Here is a 16,489-nt window from a genome sequence, read left to right on the forward strand (position 1 = left end):
GTACTCTGTTTCCTGCCTGAATAAGTTCCACTGGCTTTAGAAATAAGTCCACTACCGTCCCATGCTCACTGAATTTCGTAACCCAAGTAACAATCGTGATTTTGGTGGAAAGTTGCGACAATGGAAGTTTTCGAAACTGAATTTGTGCACTCTGGTATGATTTTGTCGCAAAATAGATCTCCAGGGAGAACATCTCCTGCTGATTGGTCCAAAACATTTTTGGGGTAACTATAGCTGCAAACGATCATCCAAAGGTTCACCTTTCATGTCCTGCAACAGAAAGGATATTTGTAAAAAAAAATGGATTTTTTTATCCAATAAAATATGGGTACGGATCTTTTGGGTCACCCTGTATATATATTGCGCTTTATTTTTAAATATCAGTGAGTCATGTCGAATTAAATACTAGCAACGAAGCTTACGCAACTTTCAACCTGACTAAATGTTATCAAACAGTTCGTGGTAACGAACTGTAGTAAGGAGTGACCCGGCTCAATAGAAGCCGAAACTCGACGACTAAAGAACGGAGTTTTCATATGAATAGCTACATCCAAAGAATCACATTTTGATACTGATTTTAAATATATAAGTTTTATCAAGGTTAGTCTTACCCATCAAAAGTTACGAGCCTGAGAAAATTTGCCTTATTTTAGAAAATAGGGGAAATCACACCATCAGATTCAGCGTATTAGATAACTCTACTGTTAAAATTTCAAAATACTCTCTCCAAAAATGTGGAATTTTGTATTTTTGCTAGAAGCCAGATCACGGATGCGCGTTTATTTATTTGTTTGTTTTTTTTCTGTTTTTTTTTTTCCAGTGGTGATCGTATCGATCCAGTCGTCCTGCAATATTGTGAGAGGGCTCATTCTAACGGAAATTAAAAGTTCTAGTGCCCTTTTTAAGTGACAAAAAATTGGAGGGCACCTTGCCCCCTCCAACGCACATTTTTTCCCCGAAGTCACCAGATCAAAATTTTGAGATAGCCATTCTATTCAGCTTAGTCGAAAAAACTTATTAAATATATCTATGAGGGCGATTTAATTCCCCACAGTCCCCGGGGGAGGGGCTATAAGTTACAAACTTTGACCATTGTTTACATATAGTAATGGTTATAATGAAGTGTACAGTTGTTTTCAGGGGACTTTTTCGCGTTGGGGTGGGATTGGGTCGGGGGAGGGGGTTACGTTGGAGGATCCTTCCATGGAGGAATTTATTACAAGGGAAGAAAATTTCCATGAAGGGGTCGCAGGATTTTCTAGCATTATTTGAAAAAATAAGAAACTAAATATTTTTTTCTCCTGGAAGTAATGAGTAGCATTAAAACTTAAAATGAACATAAAATATTACGTTTATAAGGGGGTTCGTCTTCACAATACCTTGCTCTTTACGCTAAAGTATTTTTAGCAATTTCAACTATTTATTCTACGGCCTTTGTTATTCAGGGGCCATTCTTAAAGATTTGAATAAAATTCAAGCTTTATTGTAAAGAGCGAGGTAGTGACGAGGAGGCAAACCCCCTCATATACTTAATAAAAATACACAAATATAGAAGTTCGTTACGTAAGTTAATTTCTTAAGGTACGTATGTTTATTACTAACAAAAACGTTCGTGCAAAAAAATAAAAAAATCTAGTTGTATTTTTAAGTAGCCAGAAATTGGAGGGCAAATAGGCCTCCTCCCCCACCCCTTTTTTATCAAAATCATCTGATCAAAACTATGAGAAAGCCATTTAGCAAAAAAAAGTTAATATGGAAATTTTGTTTTAATTATTCATGTGCGGTGAGCCAAAATCAGAACATGTATTAATTCAAAAACGTTCAGAAATTAAATAAAAAAAACAAATTTTTTTAACTGCAAGTAAGGAGCGACATTAAAACTTAAAACGAACAAAAATTACTCTGTATATGAAAGGGGTTATCCCCTTCGCAACCCCTCGCTCTTTACGCTAAAGCTTTTTTTATTGTTTAAAAAAATAGAGTTGTGACATAGTCAAACTTTAGCGTAAAGAGTTTGGCGTAAAGAGAAACTGTTGCGGAGGACAACCCCTATCGTATACAGAGTAATTTTTGTTCGTTTTAAGTTTTGATGTCGCTCCTTACTTGCAGTTTAAAAAAAACTTGTTTTTTTTTATTTAATCACAATAAGTATGGAATAAGACTTCCCGGACACTCGACCTGAGGGACGGAGTGACCGAGGGAGGAATAATTATCGGCTAAAAACGTGAGAGAAATCTTTTAAAAGTAGGATTTAGACCTAGAAAATTATAATTAAGATCTACAGAGAAATTTTGTTGCTATGCAGCACTTCCGTCCGAGTATGCAACGAAAATTCAAAAGAGACTGCTGAGAGCAAGACATTAAACTTTTAAAAAAATCTTTGGGAATTTTAGGGGGCCTGGGCCTCCTGGCCCCCCTCTAAATACGCCACTGTATTCAAAGCATTTGTCGACAGGGTAATTTCAAGCATCGTATTAAAAAGTTGGAGAGGTATTCTTCTGGAGGCTAAAATTCCTGCCGAAAGGTCAATCATTTCATGTAAATCTTTGATGTAATGGGTCAGACATGTTTAAAGCAAAATCTTATAATCAAAACTTCGGGAGCTTTGATGTACATGAGAAGAAAAGGCCGTAGACGAACTCCTGCGAAAAGGCTGTGGAATTAAAACTAATACAAATACATGTATAAAAAAAATCCCAGCAGCTTTTTACTGGATGTACTTCAATATTTTTTTCTCGTGACTAGAAAATTTTTCCACTTAGGGTACTTTTTGGAGCGATCATCAGAACTTTCAATCTGCATTTAAATGTACCTAGAGCCGCTGAATATTTATATTTTTTAATCCATTGTACCTGTTCTTTCCTGGAGTTAATTCTAAGAGTTTGATGAGTAATGTTTTGAAAAATTACATTAATGAATTCGAAAGTTGGTCCAATTATTTTAAGCTGCATTTAGTTTTTGGCCTTTCTGCTGAAATATCTTTAGCTTAAGACTTTCCTTATTATATAAGCCCTTATAGGAATTCAGTAATGTCGGAAAACATAAACATAACTTTCTAAAATAAAAATAGGAGTATTTAAATACTCTGGTTGCCAAATGAGCCACACGGAGGCCGTTTCACCAAGTCCATAAAGTGCTCGAGCAGGGAAATAAAATTAGTCAATTTGGATTCTAGAAACATATTTATCGAACAGTGATTGAAAGTTTTTCGTTAATTTTGGGTATTAATCCTTTTTTGTAGGGAGGATTTTTTGTACCTATATATACCCAATTTTCAGTCGTGCCTTTATGTTTTTCAAGTTTTTACTATTATTTTTTTTAGTTTTCGTCTATTTCTTGTTTAGGCTCCAATTCGTCGAATACCAACCCCGGAAGAGGGAAAGCAAAGTGGTTTTGACCTTCGACCTCGGCCGTCAAGTGCTGGTATGGGCCAGTCCCAGATTTTATTTTCGAGGTCACCATCCCCAGCAGTTGATGGTACACCAAGTAGAAATAAAGATACAGAAATATCGGAAAAACTTAGCTTTACAGAACGCCTAGCTTCAAAAAAAGGACTCAGATGGAGGAAAAACAATGATCGTTAGTGGTTTTTTTGTTGTTGTTTTTTTTTTTAAATGTTTGAAAGCAGTGGAAATCAAAGATGTAACTTTCGGCTAAATCATTTACTTCAAATCTTCTATTATGTACCGAATTCTCTGGGGCTTAGTGCAATTGAATCAAGTACTAAGATCGATCACATGAAAAAAATGAGATGTACGCTATGGCAATAGTTCTCAGCTAAATTAGACTTGTTCCTCGACATCAGTTGTGCATCAATTGTTTTTAAAATTTACTTTTTTCAGCCCATAATATGGATTGAACTGTCATGGCAGCTCTAACATGGCTGTCTTAAGGTGAATAGCTCCAGCATTTTTATTGGTCGAGGGGTGTAAGAGGGGTCCATATCTGGATAGTCAAGGGGCATGGGCTATATAATAGTTTTTTTCCAAATTTTGGAAGGGGCAATTGTCCCCCCTGAAACGACGCCCCTGGCTGTCTCAGTTTAGTTTTTGATTGTTGCTAGATTGTCATAAGAAAATTGTTAAGCTCCAAGACTCTTACTAAAATCTTAAAGTGAGAATGAAAATAATCTTAATATCAACAAAAATAATCTTAAATCATAATAATAATTATCGGAAATCGTAGACTCCTACTGCATCATATCATTAAGTATTTTATATTTGACTAACATTAGCAATAAAACACAAAATATTTTGAAATCATTTTCTAGCTAGTCCAGACCAGGGCTTTAACTGGAAAGACTCCAACTAAAATATTAATTGGAAGCAAGACTTTCTACAGCCTAGTGATATTCAACCCATGAAATTATTCCTCTAAATATATATTTGTCAAGTCTTTCCTTTAAGGGGCATATCCCCAGTTGTTCCCATGTTTCCAGCAATGAAGTGAACAATAGAAGTGATTATCTATAATTATGATTTCTTCAACAGTACAGACTTTACGTATAACTATACTAGATATAACAATTAGGTATTGTTTGAGAAATTTATTTTATAGCTGAAACTTCGTATCTATTTCTGAGACCTCTTTACATATATACCTCTATCTATATAGAACCATATACGCGACTGTCAATGTTAAGGCAATACTGTTTCCTCTCAACTGTCACCTCTTTCATTATGTTTGCCATTTTATCTTTTTACCTCTTCAATAGACTAAAAAGATGTTTCCTCTAAAATTCTTTTCACCTCTGGGAACGGACAGAAGCTAAACAAATATTCTGAGGATATGGGTTGTTCAAACATTTTCTTTTTAAGATTTATTCTTTGCCAAACTGCCAAAACTGACTGGAATATTAAGGAGTATAAGGAGTATTAGTTAAAAAAGGAGTATTAAGCGTTTATAAATCAACCAAGATTCCAAGAATATTATAATATGTTGCTGGAGTTTCTTGGCGGGGAGGATCCGTAGCAACGTCCCTAGTGACGTTTTTAATGATATAAGGGGATTTTAGGTCTTTTTCATATTGCACCTCCCCCTCCATTCTAACAAACAACGAGCATCGTTGGCTTGTGACATGTGTGAATGTGTTTGTCCGCTAAAATCTACTTTCTAGAGACCGGCGCGTTGTCCTCGTAGAATAGTTGTGTGTCCCTCTTTCACAAGCACAGTTTTTTCTTTATTTATCATTCCCTCGGTTGGGATTATCTCCAGTAAGTGCTTTTGATTAAACTTTGATTCCTCGTACTCTCATTCAAACACGGGATCGTCTCGACCTTGATATCGAATCAAAATGCGGCTAGTGTTGCTTTATTTTCGGTTTGTGCATTTGTACATACAGGGGTATTTGTTTATCGTTTATCGTGGCTTTCACTTCGTTTCATAATCATATTGAAGAATCAAGGCTTCATCGTGAGTTATGTTTTTTTTTCCTTTTTTTCTAGCAAGTTTGGTTCCACCGCTTGTTCTTTTTTAATGTGCTGCTACCGATTTAACCGAGTCCGTTGATTTTGAATTAAAATCAAGTAGTTGTGGGCAACAAGCCATGGCTAATTGTAGAAAAAGCCAAGACATATGGTCCGAGTGAGTGAGAGGCAAATCTGGCATTAGCCCTTATTAGGGTTGTATACAAATGATGTCAGTTCATTTGTTGATAGATAAGTCTATCTGTCATCTGTCCATGCGTCATTCCTAGGGCAGAACTAAGATAGATAGTCATAGAGCTAAGGAATGAAAGAATATTTATGAATATTTTTATTACTCACCCTTTCTTACTTTTCTTAATTTCTGTTACTTTTTAATGCTCAATCGTTTCGCACAGTTTTTTTCTTTTTTTTTTGATAAATGGACAAGGAATTGACCGAGATTTTTAAACATTTCTTTTATTTTTTGGCATTGAGCCAATCAATAAAAAAAAAAAAATACTTGTCTATCTATCTACTTAAAGGTGTTAGTGAGAAGTGGTGGGAGAAGCCACTAGCTTAGTTTGTCGCTCTAATCCTACACATAAAAAATCTTTGTATGATTCTGATCCAGACAAGTTGCAAGGTGCCTACCGGTTAAAAAGTTGGGGTTGGGTGAGTGTGTTGAAGATACAACTGAACCGTTTGGTTTATTTTGGTTAATACGGGTATAGTATGCCTGTCTTTCCGCTAAAACATTAGTGGTGAGAGGCGGGATTGAAAGAGGTACAGAACAACTTTGAGACTCAAATCCGCATATTAAAAATTGCTTCGTGTTTCTTATTAAAACAAGGTGCTGCTTAACTACCTTACTGCTAAAAGAGCTACTAGCTGGAGAGAACAAGAGCTGTCTGGACTCTTGCCCTTTTTTTTACGCCGTATCAAGATTTTGATCGTTTTTACACCGAGGTGCTTAAATTCCACAGCTTAGACTTAGCTTATTTGCCATGACTCTGCTAATTTTTGTACCGAGTTAGGGATGAGCTCATCTTTGCACCAAGTGGGGCTTAAGCTCTTTGTTTCATAGAACCAGGACTTATCTCCTTTTGTACTTAGCTCCAGTTGCCAGATTGGACTTTTTTGTACGAGTCAAGACGTAGCTCGTCTCTGCACCTACTTTGGACCTAGCTCTTTCTGTATAGAGTCAGGCCTTTGCTTTTTTCGCACCAAGGCAGGTTTGTGTCTTGGGCTTAGCTTTTTCTATTCATTGAAACTGAGAATCCTTATATGACTTCAGTTTACTTACCTTTCTACTGAAAATAGCCAATAGTGTGTGTGGGGGGATATATGCCCAAGTTGTGTCTCTGTTCCTACAGTTCTAAATTCTTTGTTTCATTTCAGTTTTGATAAGATAGATCATGCCCGCCTTTTCTGCTAAAATGTATTGACGAAGAATAGGCAATTGGCGTGATTTAGGGTCCTTGTCTTCGGGTCTGTGTGGGTCATATCCTTTGTGGAGGTATTTGTTTTTTACCTTTCGATTATTCTTGAATAAAATGCCTGTCTAAAAATTTTGATCAGATACTGTGGTTATTTACGGTGGTGTTTGGGGGCAATAGAGGGTATGGTAGCGGGCTAGATACCTTCCATTCCCTTTCAATCCTCGGGAAAGGATTGAAATTTAAATTTTTGAGTGTTAGAGCCCCCTTCCAAGTTTTCAAGATCATCCATTCTACGCAAAATGTTAGAGGGAAAAATAACCAAATTAAATTCAATAAAACGCTGGAGGTATATTGCTGTCTGCTTAGTTAACGCTACTACATTTACTTTAATAATGGATTTATTTTATTTTTTATCTCAGCTATTTCAACGGATGAAGGCGTGACCGATATGTCGTCAAGTCGACCACGGAGTATCTTACGTGATAAAAGTGAAGATTCAACTTCGAAAGGGATAAGCTTTGGCTCAAGTAGGAGAGTAAAGTTTAATGTGGACCAAAATAAAACGGATGAGGACAAGTCCAGTGAAGATGAGTGGAGTCTCGAAGAAAACGAACTGAAAAATGGAAATGAAAATACTCTAGGTAATTACTACAATACCACTCATGGGTACACACAGTTTTGACCTTTACTGTGGGTATTTGTAAAATTCTTCTGTGGAATATGATGCCCCCAAAATGCAAAGGCTAGCCCCCTTCGAATTGATAGAATGTCCTTCATTTTGGTAACATTAAGAAGTCAATAGACCTTGATTTTTATTGGACAAACCAAACCTCACTTATAAACAGCATTAAATTAGTGATAAGGGAAAAAATATGACTATTTAGGCTTAAGAGTATGTTTTACTTTTTGCCACTGTTCATACTTCATTTGAAGTTTTTTCAGTCGTGTCTAAAGCTGAAAAATCGATCCAACAGTCATAACTCATCCGTTTTCATTATTTGTTTGAATTGCATTATGTCAAAATCAGCTATAGCATTTAGTGCTTGTCTCTGCTTAATTCTGAAGAAAAAAACTGAACAAACTACTCATCTTTTACTGAAAAGCAATACCCTAATCAAGAAGTCGTGTAAAATTTCTAAGAAAATAACGCGTAAACATTATGTCAGTGCAGTAGTTAGCTTCTGCAATGTTCATTGCCAAAATAGGAGGGTTTTTTTTAATGCACATTTCAAACTTAAGTTAGGAGTAGGCAGCTAAGAGGGTAGGTAGAATAGGCGTTTTTTAATCTAAGATAATTGAGCTTTGTTCCCCTTTTAACACTTTCAGTGATTTTACTTATTGACGGGCTACTGATAGACTAATGTTAGAAACTCGCTGACGATGGGTTACCCGTAGACTATATAAATTTATTCTGCTCGAGTCTCCTTTCTCGAAGGTTAATTTTAGATTTTAAAAATTGGTTTGGCTTTCTTGTGTATTTAAAAAACATACTTGTTCGAATGTCTTACGGCACTACTGGAATAAATTGGAAGTTGCCTATCTAATAATTAGGAGCTAGGTAGTTTAATATTTAAAACAAGATTAAGATATAATAGATAAAAAGGCTACTTACTACATATAACTACAAAAAAAAACATATCTAGTTTAATTATAAGACTGTCAATGAAAACTAAATTCCCAGAACCAGACCACATATAAGATGAGAATTTTGAAGTGTCAATGAAAATGGCATTGAATTTGAAAAGTGAATATAAATTGATGATAGGGCACCAATGTGTTTCTCAGCACTAGTAAATCTAGAGGAGTGAGCTGGGGGACCCTGCCCCGTCCCAGGATTTTTCATGGTGCCCTCATTCTACTTTTCTTTCTGTTTTTCATTCTTTTTTAAACAAACTTGTAATTTGGTCAATTATTGGCGCCATTGTCAGGTCCCCCCCCCCAAGATTTACATCTAGATCTACCTTCGTTTCTCAGTAGGTTTTCTTCGTTCTTTCGTTTATATCTTAGACTAGCCAAAATTAGACAATGATTGTATTTTTTATTTTGAATCCGCATTGTGTCAAGTTTTTCTTCTCTCGTTGCTTTGCAGCCATTTTCATTGTTAGTCTATCTTAGTTCTGCACCAGGATGGAGGGATGATAGACTATATGTCAACAAGTGATAACGACATCATTTTCATACAATCCTAAAAAAGGCTAATGCCAGCTTTGCCTCTCTCTCAGACTGCCTTTCTAGGATTTTTTTTTTTCAATTAGCCATGGCTTGATGACACTTTGATTTCAATTTAAAATCAAGTGCTCAGTAAATTGAGCGCTTTCTAGACATTTGTAGGTTCCAAAATATGTTTAGTTTTTTGTATAGTAGTATCAGTTGCTGCTCAGTGTTTCCTCTGAAAGAAGATATATTAAGAAAACAGTAAATTGGCCAAGATTCACTCAGCGGCGGGGGGATATATTTCAAAAATGTATTTTTAGCTCACTGGTTTATATGGCACTTGGTATTAACCAAGTGACATATAGCGATCGCAAATTCTGTCGGTCTGTCGGTTTGTCCCGGTTTTGCTACTATAGGCAGTTCCAGGTAAGCTAGGACGATGAAATTTGGTATGCTTATCAGGGACCGGACCAGATTAAATTAGAAATAGTCGTTTCCCCGATTTGGCCATCTGGGGGGGGGAGGTGTTGGTTAATTCGGGAAAAATAGAAAAAATGAAGTTTTTTTAACTTACGAACGGGTGATGGGATCTTAATGAAATTTGATGTTTGGAAGGATATTGTGTCTTAGAGCTCTTATTTTAAATCTCGAACAGATCCGGTGACATTGGGGGGAATTGGCGGGGGGGGGGGGGCTAAAATCTTGGAAAACGCTTAGAGTGGACGGATCGGGATGAAACTTGGTGGGGAAGATAATCAGAAGTCCTAGGTACGTGATTGACATAACCGGTACGAATACGCTCTATTTGGGGGAGCTGGGGGGGGGGAATTAATTCTGAAAAATTAGCAAAAATGAGGTATTTTTAACTTACGAAGGAGTGATCGGATCTTAATGAAATTTCATATTTGGTAGGACCTCGTAACTCAGATCTCTTCTTTTAAATTCCGGACTGGATCCAGCGTCATTGGGAGGGAGGAGTTGGGGGGGGGAATCTTGGAACACACTTAAAGCGGAGAGATCAGGATGAAACTTGGTGGAAAGAATAAAAACATGTCCAAGATACGTGACTGACATAACCGGACCGGACACGCTCTTTGGTGGAGTTGGGGGGGGGGAGTAATTCGGAAAATTAGAAAAAATGAGGTATTTGTAACTTACGAACGGGTGATCAGATCTTAATGAAATTTGATATTTAGAAGGATCTTGTGCTTTAGTGCCCTTATTTTAAATCCCGACCAGATCCGGTGACGTTGGGGGCGAGGGGTTGGAGGGGGAAACTGAAATTATTGGAAAACGTGAAAATTGAGGTGACTTCATCTTGCGAATGGGTGATCGGATCTTAATGAAACTTGATATATAGAAGGGTCTTATTTCTCAGGTGCTCCATTTTCAATTCGAATCAGATCTGGGGACATAGGGGGTTGGAGGGGGGAAACATTAATCTTGGAAAACGCTTAGAGTGGAGAGATCGGGATGAAACTTGATGGAAAGAATAAGCACAAGTTATAGATACGTGATTGACGTATTTGGAACGGATCCGTTCTCTTTGGGGGAGCTGGTGGGAGGGTGTTTATTCGGAAAAATCAGAAAAATTGAGGTATTTTTAATTTAAGAACGGCCGACCGGATCTTAATGAATTTTGATAATTAGAAGGAACTCATGTCTCAGAGCTGTTATTTCAAATCTCGACCAGATCTGTTGACATTTGGGGAAGTTGGAAGGGAAAACTGGAAATCTTGGAATCGGAGATGAAACTTGGGTAGAATAAGCAAATGTCGTAGATACTTGATTGACATAACCACACTGGATCCGATCTCTTTGAAGGAGTTAGGGGGTGGGGATCAGTGCTTTTGGCGAGTTTGGTGCTTCTGGACGGGCTAGGACGATGAAAATTGGTAGGCGTGTCAGGGAGCTGTCCAAATTGACTCAGTTTAGTACAAGTAGATTTGATGCTGGTCTAAGGGCTGAAAGTTATGTTAATGTCATGAAAAAAGAAGCTCAGTAGTTGTAAAAATTTATTTGCGCACATTGATTTTTAAATATATATGCTTTAACTGCATATATGTTATGAAATTGAGCAAATCTCAATTTCAAGACATTGCAACTCACCAGTCTCCTTCCTGTGTCTTTGCACTTGACATACTTCTTTTTTTTCTATTTTTCAATAAGTCCTTTCAATTAATTATTTTATATAATTATTTTATAAAAAATCTTGAATATTTCATTTTTTTTATTCTATTATTTTATAAAAATTTTAATTGAGTTTTTTTCAATAATTCCATGTCTGAACACTCGGCATTTTAAAGAACCCATCTATTTTATGACACTGGCGCTGCTGACAACATTGCTCTACTAGCCGATAGTAAGGAAACCCTTCAAGAATTCCCAGACTTCAGTTTCTTTTCTGGGAAAGTGGATAGCTTTGAACAGAGAAAAGACAGTAGTTGTATTATTATTACAAAAATAGTTTTTTTTTTATAAATAAGATTTAGTTATAGAAGAAAGGAAACGGGAATAGCCTAAAAATGATTGTTTAGGGAGAAAGCTCATCGTTGATGGAAAATGGAAAAGAAAAATAGAGGAATGGTAATTAAAGGGAAGGGGTTAATGGGAATATTAAAACCCTAAGGCAAGCCAGGAAAGCCAAGCAATATTAAGCCAATATTAAGAAATATTAAGCCAAGAAAGAGAATTTTTGAGAGATTATGATTGGAATTGTTGGAAATTGAGAAAGAGCTTGTACGGTGTCGAAAACTGCAAAGAACTCGAAGAGAAAAGTAAGAAAAACTACCTTTAGTTTTAAAAAAGAATAGGAATATCACTATTCTTTTAGTCCAGATTTGGTGCTTCTGGTTCAATTCTGAATACCCGCCATACTTGCGCAAGAGTATTGATATTGCTCAAGCGCAATGTTCTAAAATAGCGATACTTATATATTAAACGAATGAGACAGGTGGACCACGTTTGCAACACTGCCTTTCAGGAAAAGCATGCCCCAGGAAAAGTATATCAAAGGATACTACTCCGAGGAACTCAAGAAAACTAGGCATTCACTGTTGCTATCCCAGGGTTTGCAAGCTCTCATAACCGTATTGGGTAGATCTTGTGATGAAAAATATCAGAGGAATCCACCCCTTCTAAAGAGATCATATCAAGTATGGACCTTCAAGGGCCCAACTTTGATATTTACTTTTATTACTCAAAAAGTTTGATTGAAATCCAATATTCGTTTTTGTAGGTGTTTTGAAGACAAAATTTCGGGAACGTTCTCCCCTTCTTCGAAGATGAATAAAGCACAGATCGATATACTGAACAAATATACTGAAGAGACTTGCTCTTGTCTCCTACCAAAAATCGCAAAGATCTGGCAAACATTTCTGTTAGATCTTCTAATGACAATAATTTAAAGGCCTTCTTCCCTCTTTAGTCCCTCAAAGAGGTCATGTTGAGTTTTATTCCCCCAAAATGATTGGATAGAAGACCAACTCTTGGATCCCACAAGTTTGGTCAAGACTTGACTGTCGCTCCTGGTGAATTTTTGTAATGTAACGCATTAAGGACTCTCCTCCCTCATATAGATTGGATTGTATTTAGATATCCCAAAATTACAGCTAAGAAGCGTGTATTTTCTATCAAGTTTAATTGAGATCTGAATATCCTGACCGGTAGATATGAAATTGAAAATCTTCTAGACCCTCTCCTCTCCCTTTACACCATCTGTCGGGCTTAAGCCAGACTTATATTGATTTTGTTTTTGTTGTTATTGAAGTGTTTTTTGTTTTTGTTTTTTTTTATTGTAAAATAGGAAGTGTTGCAGATTTAAGGTGTTAGATGGATATTAGATGTATTAGAGCGTATTACTCCTATTTGAACTGGGGGTGATATGCCCACCATTATATTAAAATGTATTTGCAAGGGCTGTTTTATTTAGACTATTTGTGTAATTCGTGGGTGAAAATAGAGCGACAAAAATAAATATACAAAAGCTCTTATGCGACAATAGTTATTAGCTATGAAACTTTCATATCATCTTGGTGAAGCTTCTCTTTTTCTAACTAATAACATTTTTAAGGGATCATCAATATTTTTCAAATATTTATGCAATGATAATATTTGATTTGGTATTAAAATCACAAGGGAGGGCTTTATAAATCTTAGTTGAAAATTTATTGAAGATTTGAGAACTTGTTTATGTACACTATCTTTGCTGGGTTTCGCAAAATACCTATTAATTATGTTACCAACAATTATATATGCTGTTTTTTTAGATAAAAATGATATCGGGTTGATTTTACATCCCTTTTGGGTATTAATCCCATTTGTTTTATTTTTAACCTCGACTTAAAATTTCTTCTTTAATTTGCAGGAATTGTTTTAGACGCGTCAGACCTTCAGGATTCTGAACCTAAGCCCCCTGACCTTCCAAAAATGGACCTTTCAACATTTAAAAAACCAACACCAGGGTTCTTAGGAGATGATGCTAAACCTTCCCCACCTAGAAGACTTTTAAATCGTAGAAGAGAAAATCCAAACTTGCACACAAATCGAGATGAAAACCATGAAACAGTGGACATGACAAAAGTTGAAGAGAGGAGGATGCTAGAGAACAAATACAAGGAAGATATGGCTTTGGGGTTAAAAGAATATGAAGCGAGCCTCAAAGAAGAGCTAGAAAGCAATAAACAACGGATAAAAAAGGAAATAGATCAAGAGTTAGAAAAGCTTGACGCATGGAAAAGTTCCGTATTAAATAAGAAGCAAGGCGATATAGAACGAGAGATTAAAGAAGAAATGGATAATTTAGCAGAAAAATATGAAATATTGGAACGTGAAAGAGGCCAAATTGCAGAACAAAGAAAATGTTTGAGAGAAGAAATGGAAAAAGTGAATCAAATGAATAAAAGATTAGAGTTGGATCGCTTAGAGCTCTTGTCTGCTGAAAAGGCTAATGATGCCCTTCGTTTGAAAATAGAGAGAGAAGCAAAAGATGTTAATGAGCTTAAAGTTAAATTGAGAAAAGAAAAGGAGGAACTTGACAATGAAACTGAAATTTTAAATTTAAAAAGGGTTTCTTTTGAAGAATTAAAAAATAAATTGCAAAGTGAAAATAGGGAACTAGATTCTGAAGCTGCTAGACTGAAAGAAAAAGAAGTTACTTTGAGAGAGGCAATTCAAAAACTAGAAAGGCAGAAAAATCAGTTAAAGGAAGAAAGAGAAAAAGTAGATTTGGAAGAATTGGAAACAGCAAACTTGAAAAAGAAAACTGTCGAATCGCTACAAGAGTTATCCTTGCTCAAAGCTGAGCTTGTTAAAGAAAATGAAAGCATAAGGATTGTTTTAAATGAGAAAGAAAGTTATGTGAATTCTCCAAAGAGCAAAGGAAATTTAGAAGAAGGGAGAGTAGGTAATAGCTTAGAAAGTCTCAAGGTGCAAGTTGAGAAGCTAACAAAAGAAATGTCAAAAATTCAACTCCATTTAAAACCAAAATCACGTCGGGAACTTTTCTCAAAAAAAGAATACCGTTCCACCGATCTGAGTGACTCTGCATTTAGTGTTAGTGATAAACCAAGAAGAAGAAGAAGACGAAGTTCGTCCAGTGACTATTCGTCAGACTCTGACTACCCCAGAAGAAGTAAAAATACTGACAAGGAGATTAAAAAGCTACTGAAAAAAGAAAAATCTTTAAGGAGAGTTAAGGCTTTATTAGGACTTGAAAAAAATAGAGGTCGGTCTATGGTGAATTTAGCAGATACAGATTTATTAGATGACCTTAGCGATGTGCTGTCAGATGATGGACTCTCAATTCTTGCTGGAGTTCCTACCCCATCAAAGGCTTATTCATCTGGATTTAAAATTCGACATTTAACTTCAAGTGACTCTAAAAAAGATGTTGGCCGGAGTAATTTAAGTTTGTGCAATGAAGCTAAGCAATTAGCAGAAAGAACAGAATCTCTAAGGCTCTGGCTTCAACATAATCAATATCAGAAATAATTCTAGTCTTTTATATCGCATTGTTGGTTGTATATGTGTGTATAATATTGTAATTGTTTTTATTTTTAGTAACCTTAAATGGGTTCCAGTGAAAATTACTATTACGGTGATTCATGAATTAAAAGAGTTTTATAGACTGGGAATATTAAGTAAACGAATTTTTCTTTGAATATCTTAGCTGTATTATCGTCTTCAAGGCTTATTACAGATTTACGTATATAATACTTTTACTAATACTGTTTGTGCTAAAATTAATTCTTTAACAACAATACTTGCGAGAATAAATTATAAAATGTAACCAAGAGCCTACTCGTACCATCTTACTAGTTAGAGTTCCTAATCATTATGTAAATTATGAATGCATAAACTTAAACCAGGGTAGCCACTCTGCTAAGACGAAACTAACTACAAAATTTGTCTTAAAAGAAAAACAAGAAAAGAAATCACATTGCCCTCCACATATCGTCATCGTCCTGGTACAACTTTTTTTTTTTTTTTTTTTTTTTTTTTTTTTTTTTTTTTTTTTTTTTTTTTTTTTTTTTTTTTAGCTCTGAGCAGTAATCAACGGAAACCATAAACTTGCTTATACCCTCATATTCACCTTAACAGCACTCACTTAGATAAGAGTAAAGAGTCTACCGTGCATTCTTTTTGCTGGGGATAAACATAGAATAAACAACCATAGTTAGTAGGTGGAGGGCTCATTTGATTGCATATTAAAGATTCTAACGCCATTTCCAAGGGCGCTGAGATCTGCCAGAGGAGAGCCAGCCATACTTTATCTGCGCCTCGGTGACCTTCCATAGTATTGGATATAGGTTTCCAAACACCTGCTTTAATCAAAACAGCACAAAAGTTCAAGTCAGAACGAAGAGAAGCCATTTGATTCGAACATATCTAAGAGCAAGGGTCCCTTCAACAGTATATACACAATAAAACAGAGTACGTTAGTGACAAAGGAGCGGAAAAAATCTCAAATGCATAATTACTTTCCTTATTGTATAGTTTCGTTACAACGTATTGTACTTTCGCTATCAATTTTAGCGTTTTAACGGATATTCTGAGGTATACAATGAAAAATAAAGTTTAACTTAAAATGAACAGAATTTGACACAAATAAAAACGGGCTGTTCCTACTTACATACTCTCCGTTTAAGGCTAAAGCGATATAGGGGCTTCAATAAAAATAGGATTGTAAAGAGAAAAAAATCTTAAAAGGCCCTTATTTTCGTCTCTCTTTCTTGTTTTTAAAACCTTTTTTTAAAAGATGAAATTTCAATTGCTTTGAATTGAACTCAATTTGCTTTCAATTTAAGCATTCTATTCAGCTCTCCGTAAAGCACAATTGACTCAGCTAAGGAAAACGAGTCAGACCGTCTTTGACTGAATTGAGTGCCCGAGTCCTGGTTGAGGTAAGAAAAAGATGAGTGATTTGTCATGATGAAAGGAAGGGGGATCTCCTTCTTGAATTTACCCTAATTTGCTAAGGAAAAGATTCTC

General features: G+C 35.8%; 1 protein-coding gene across 2 annotated transcripts in view; it reads left to right on the plus strand.

Moving 5' to 3' along the window:
* Positions 1-15,159, plus strand: part of LOC136029342 (uncharacterized) — a 77,453-nt gene extending 62,294 nt beyond the window's left edge. For both annotated transcript variants that reach the window (XM_065707633.1, XM_065707634.1), the window contains 3 exons: positions 3,345-3,579; positions 7,264-7,485; positions 13,365-15,159. In XM_065707633.1, coding sequence (XP_065563705.1) covers positions 3,345-3,579; positions 7,264-7,485; positions 13,365-14,989 — 2,082 coding nt within the window. In that variant the 3' untranslated portion in view covers positions 14,990-15,159. The remainder of the gene's footprint in view (positions 1-3,344; positions 3,580-7,263; positions 7,486-13,364) is intronic.
* Positions 15,160-16,489: the final 1,330 nt, after the last annotated feature.

The sequence above is a fragment of the Artemia franciscana genome, chromosome 7 (genome assembly GCF_032884065.1).
Source record: "Artemia franciscana chromosome 7, ASM3288406v1, whole genome shotgun sequence".
NCBI lineage: Eukaryota > Metazoa > Arthropoda > Branchiopoda > Anostraca > Artemiidae > Artemia > Artemia franciscana.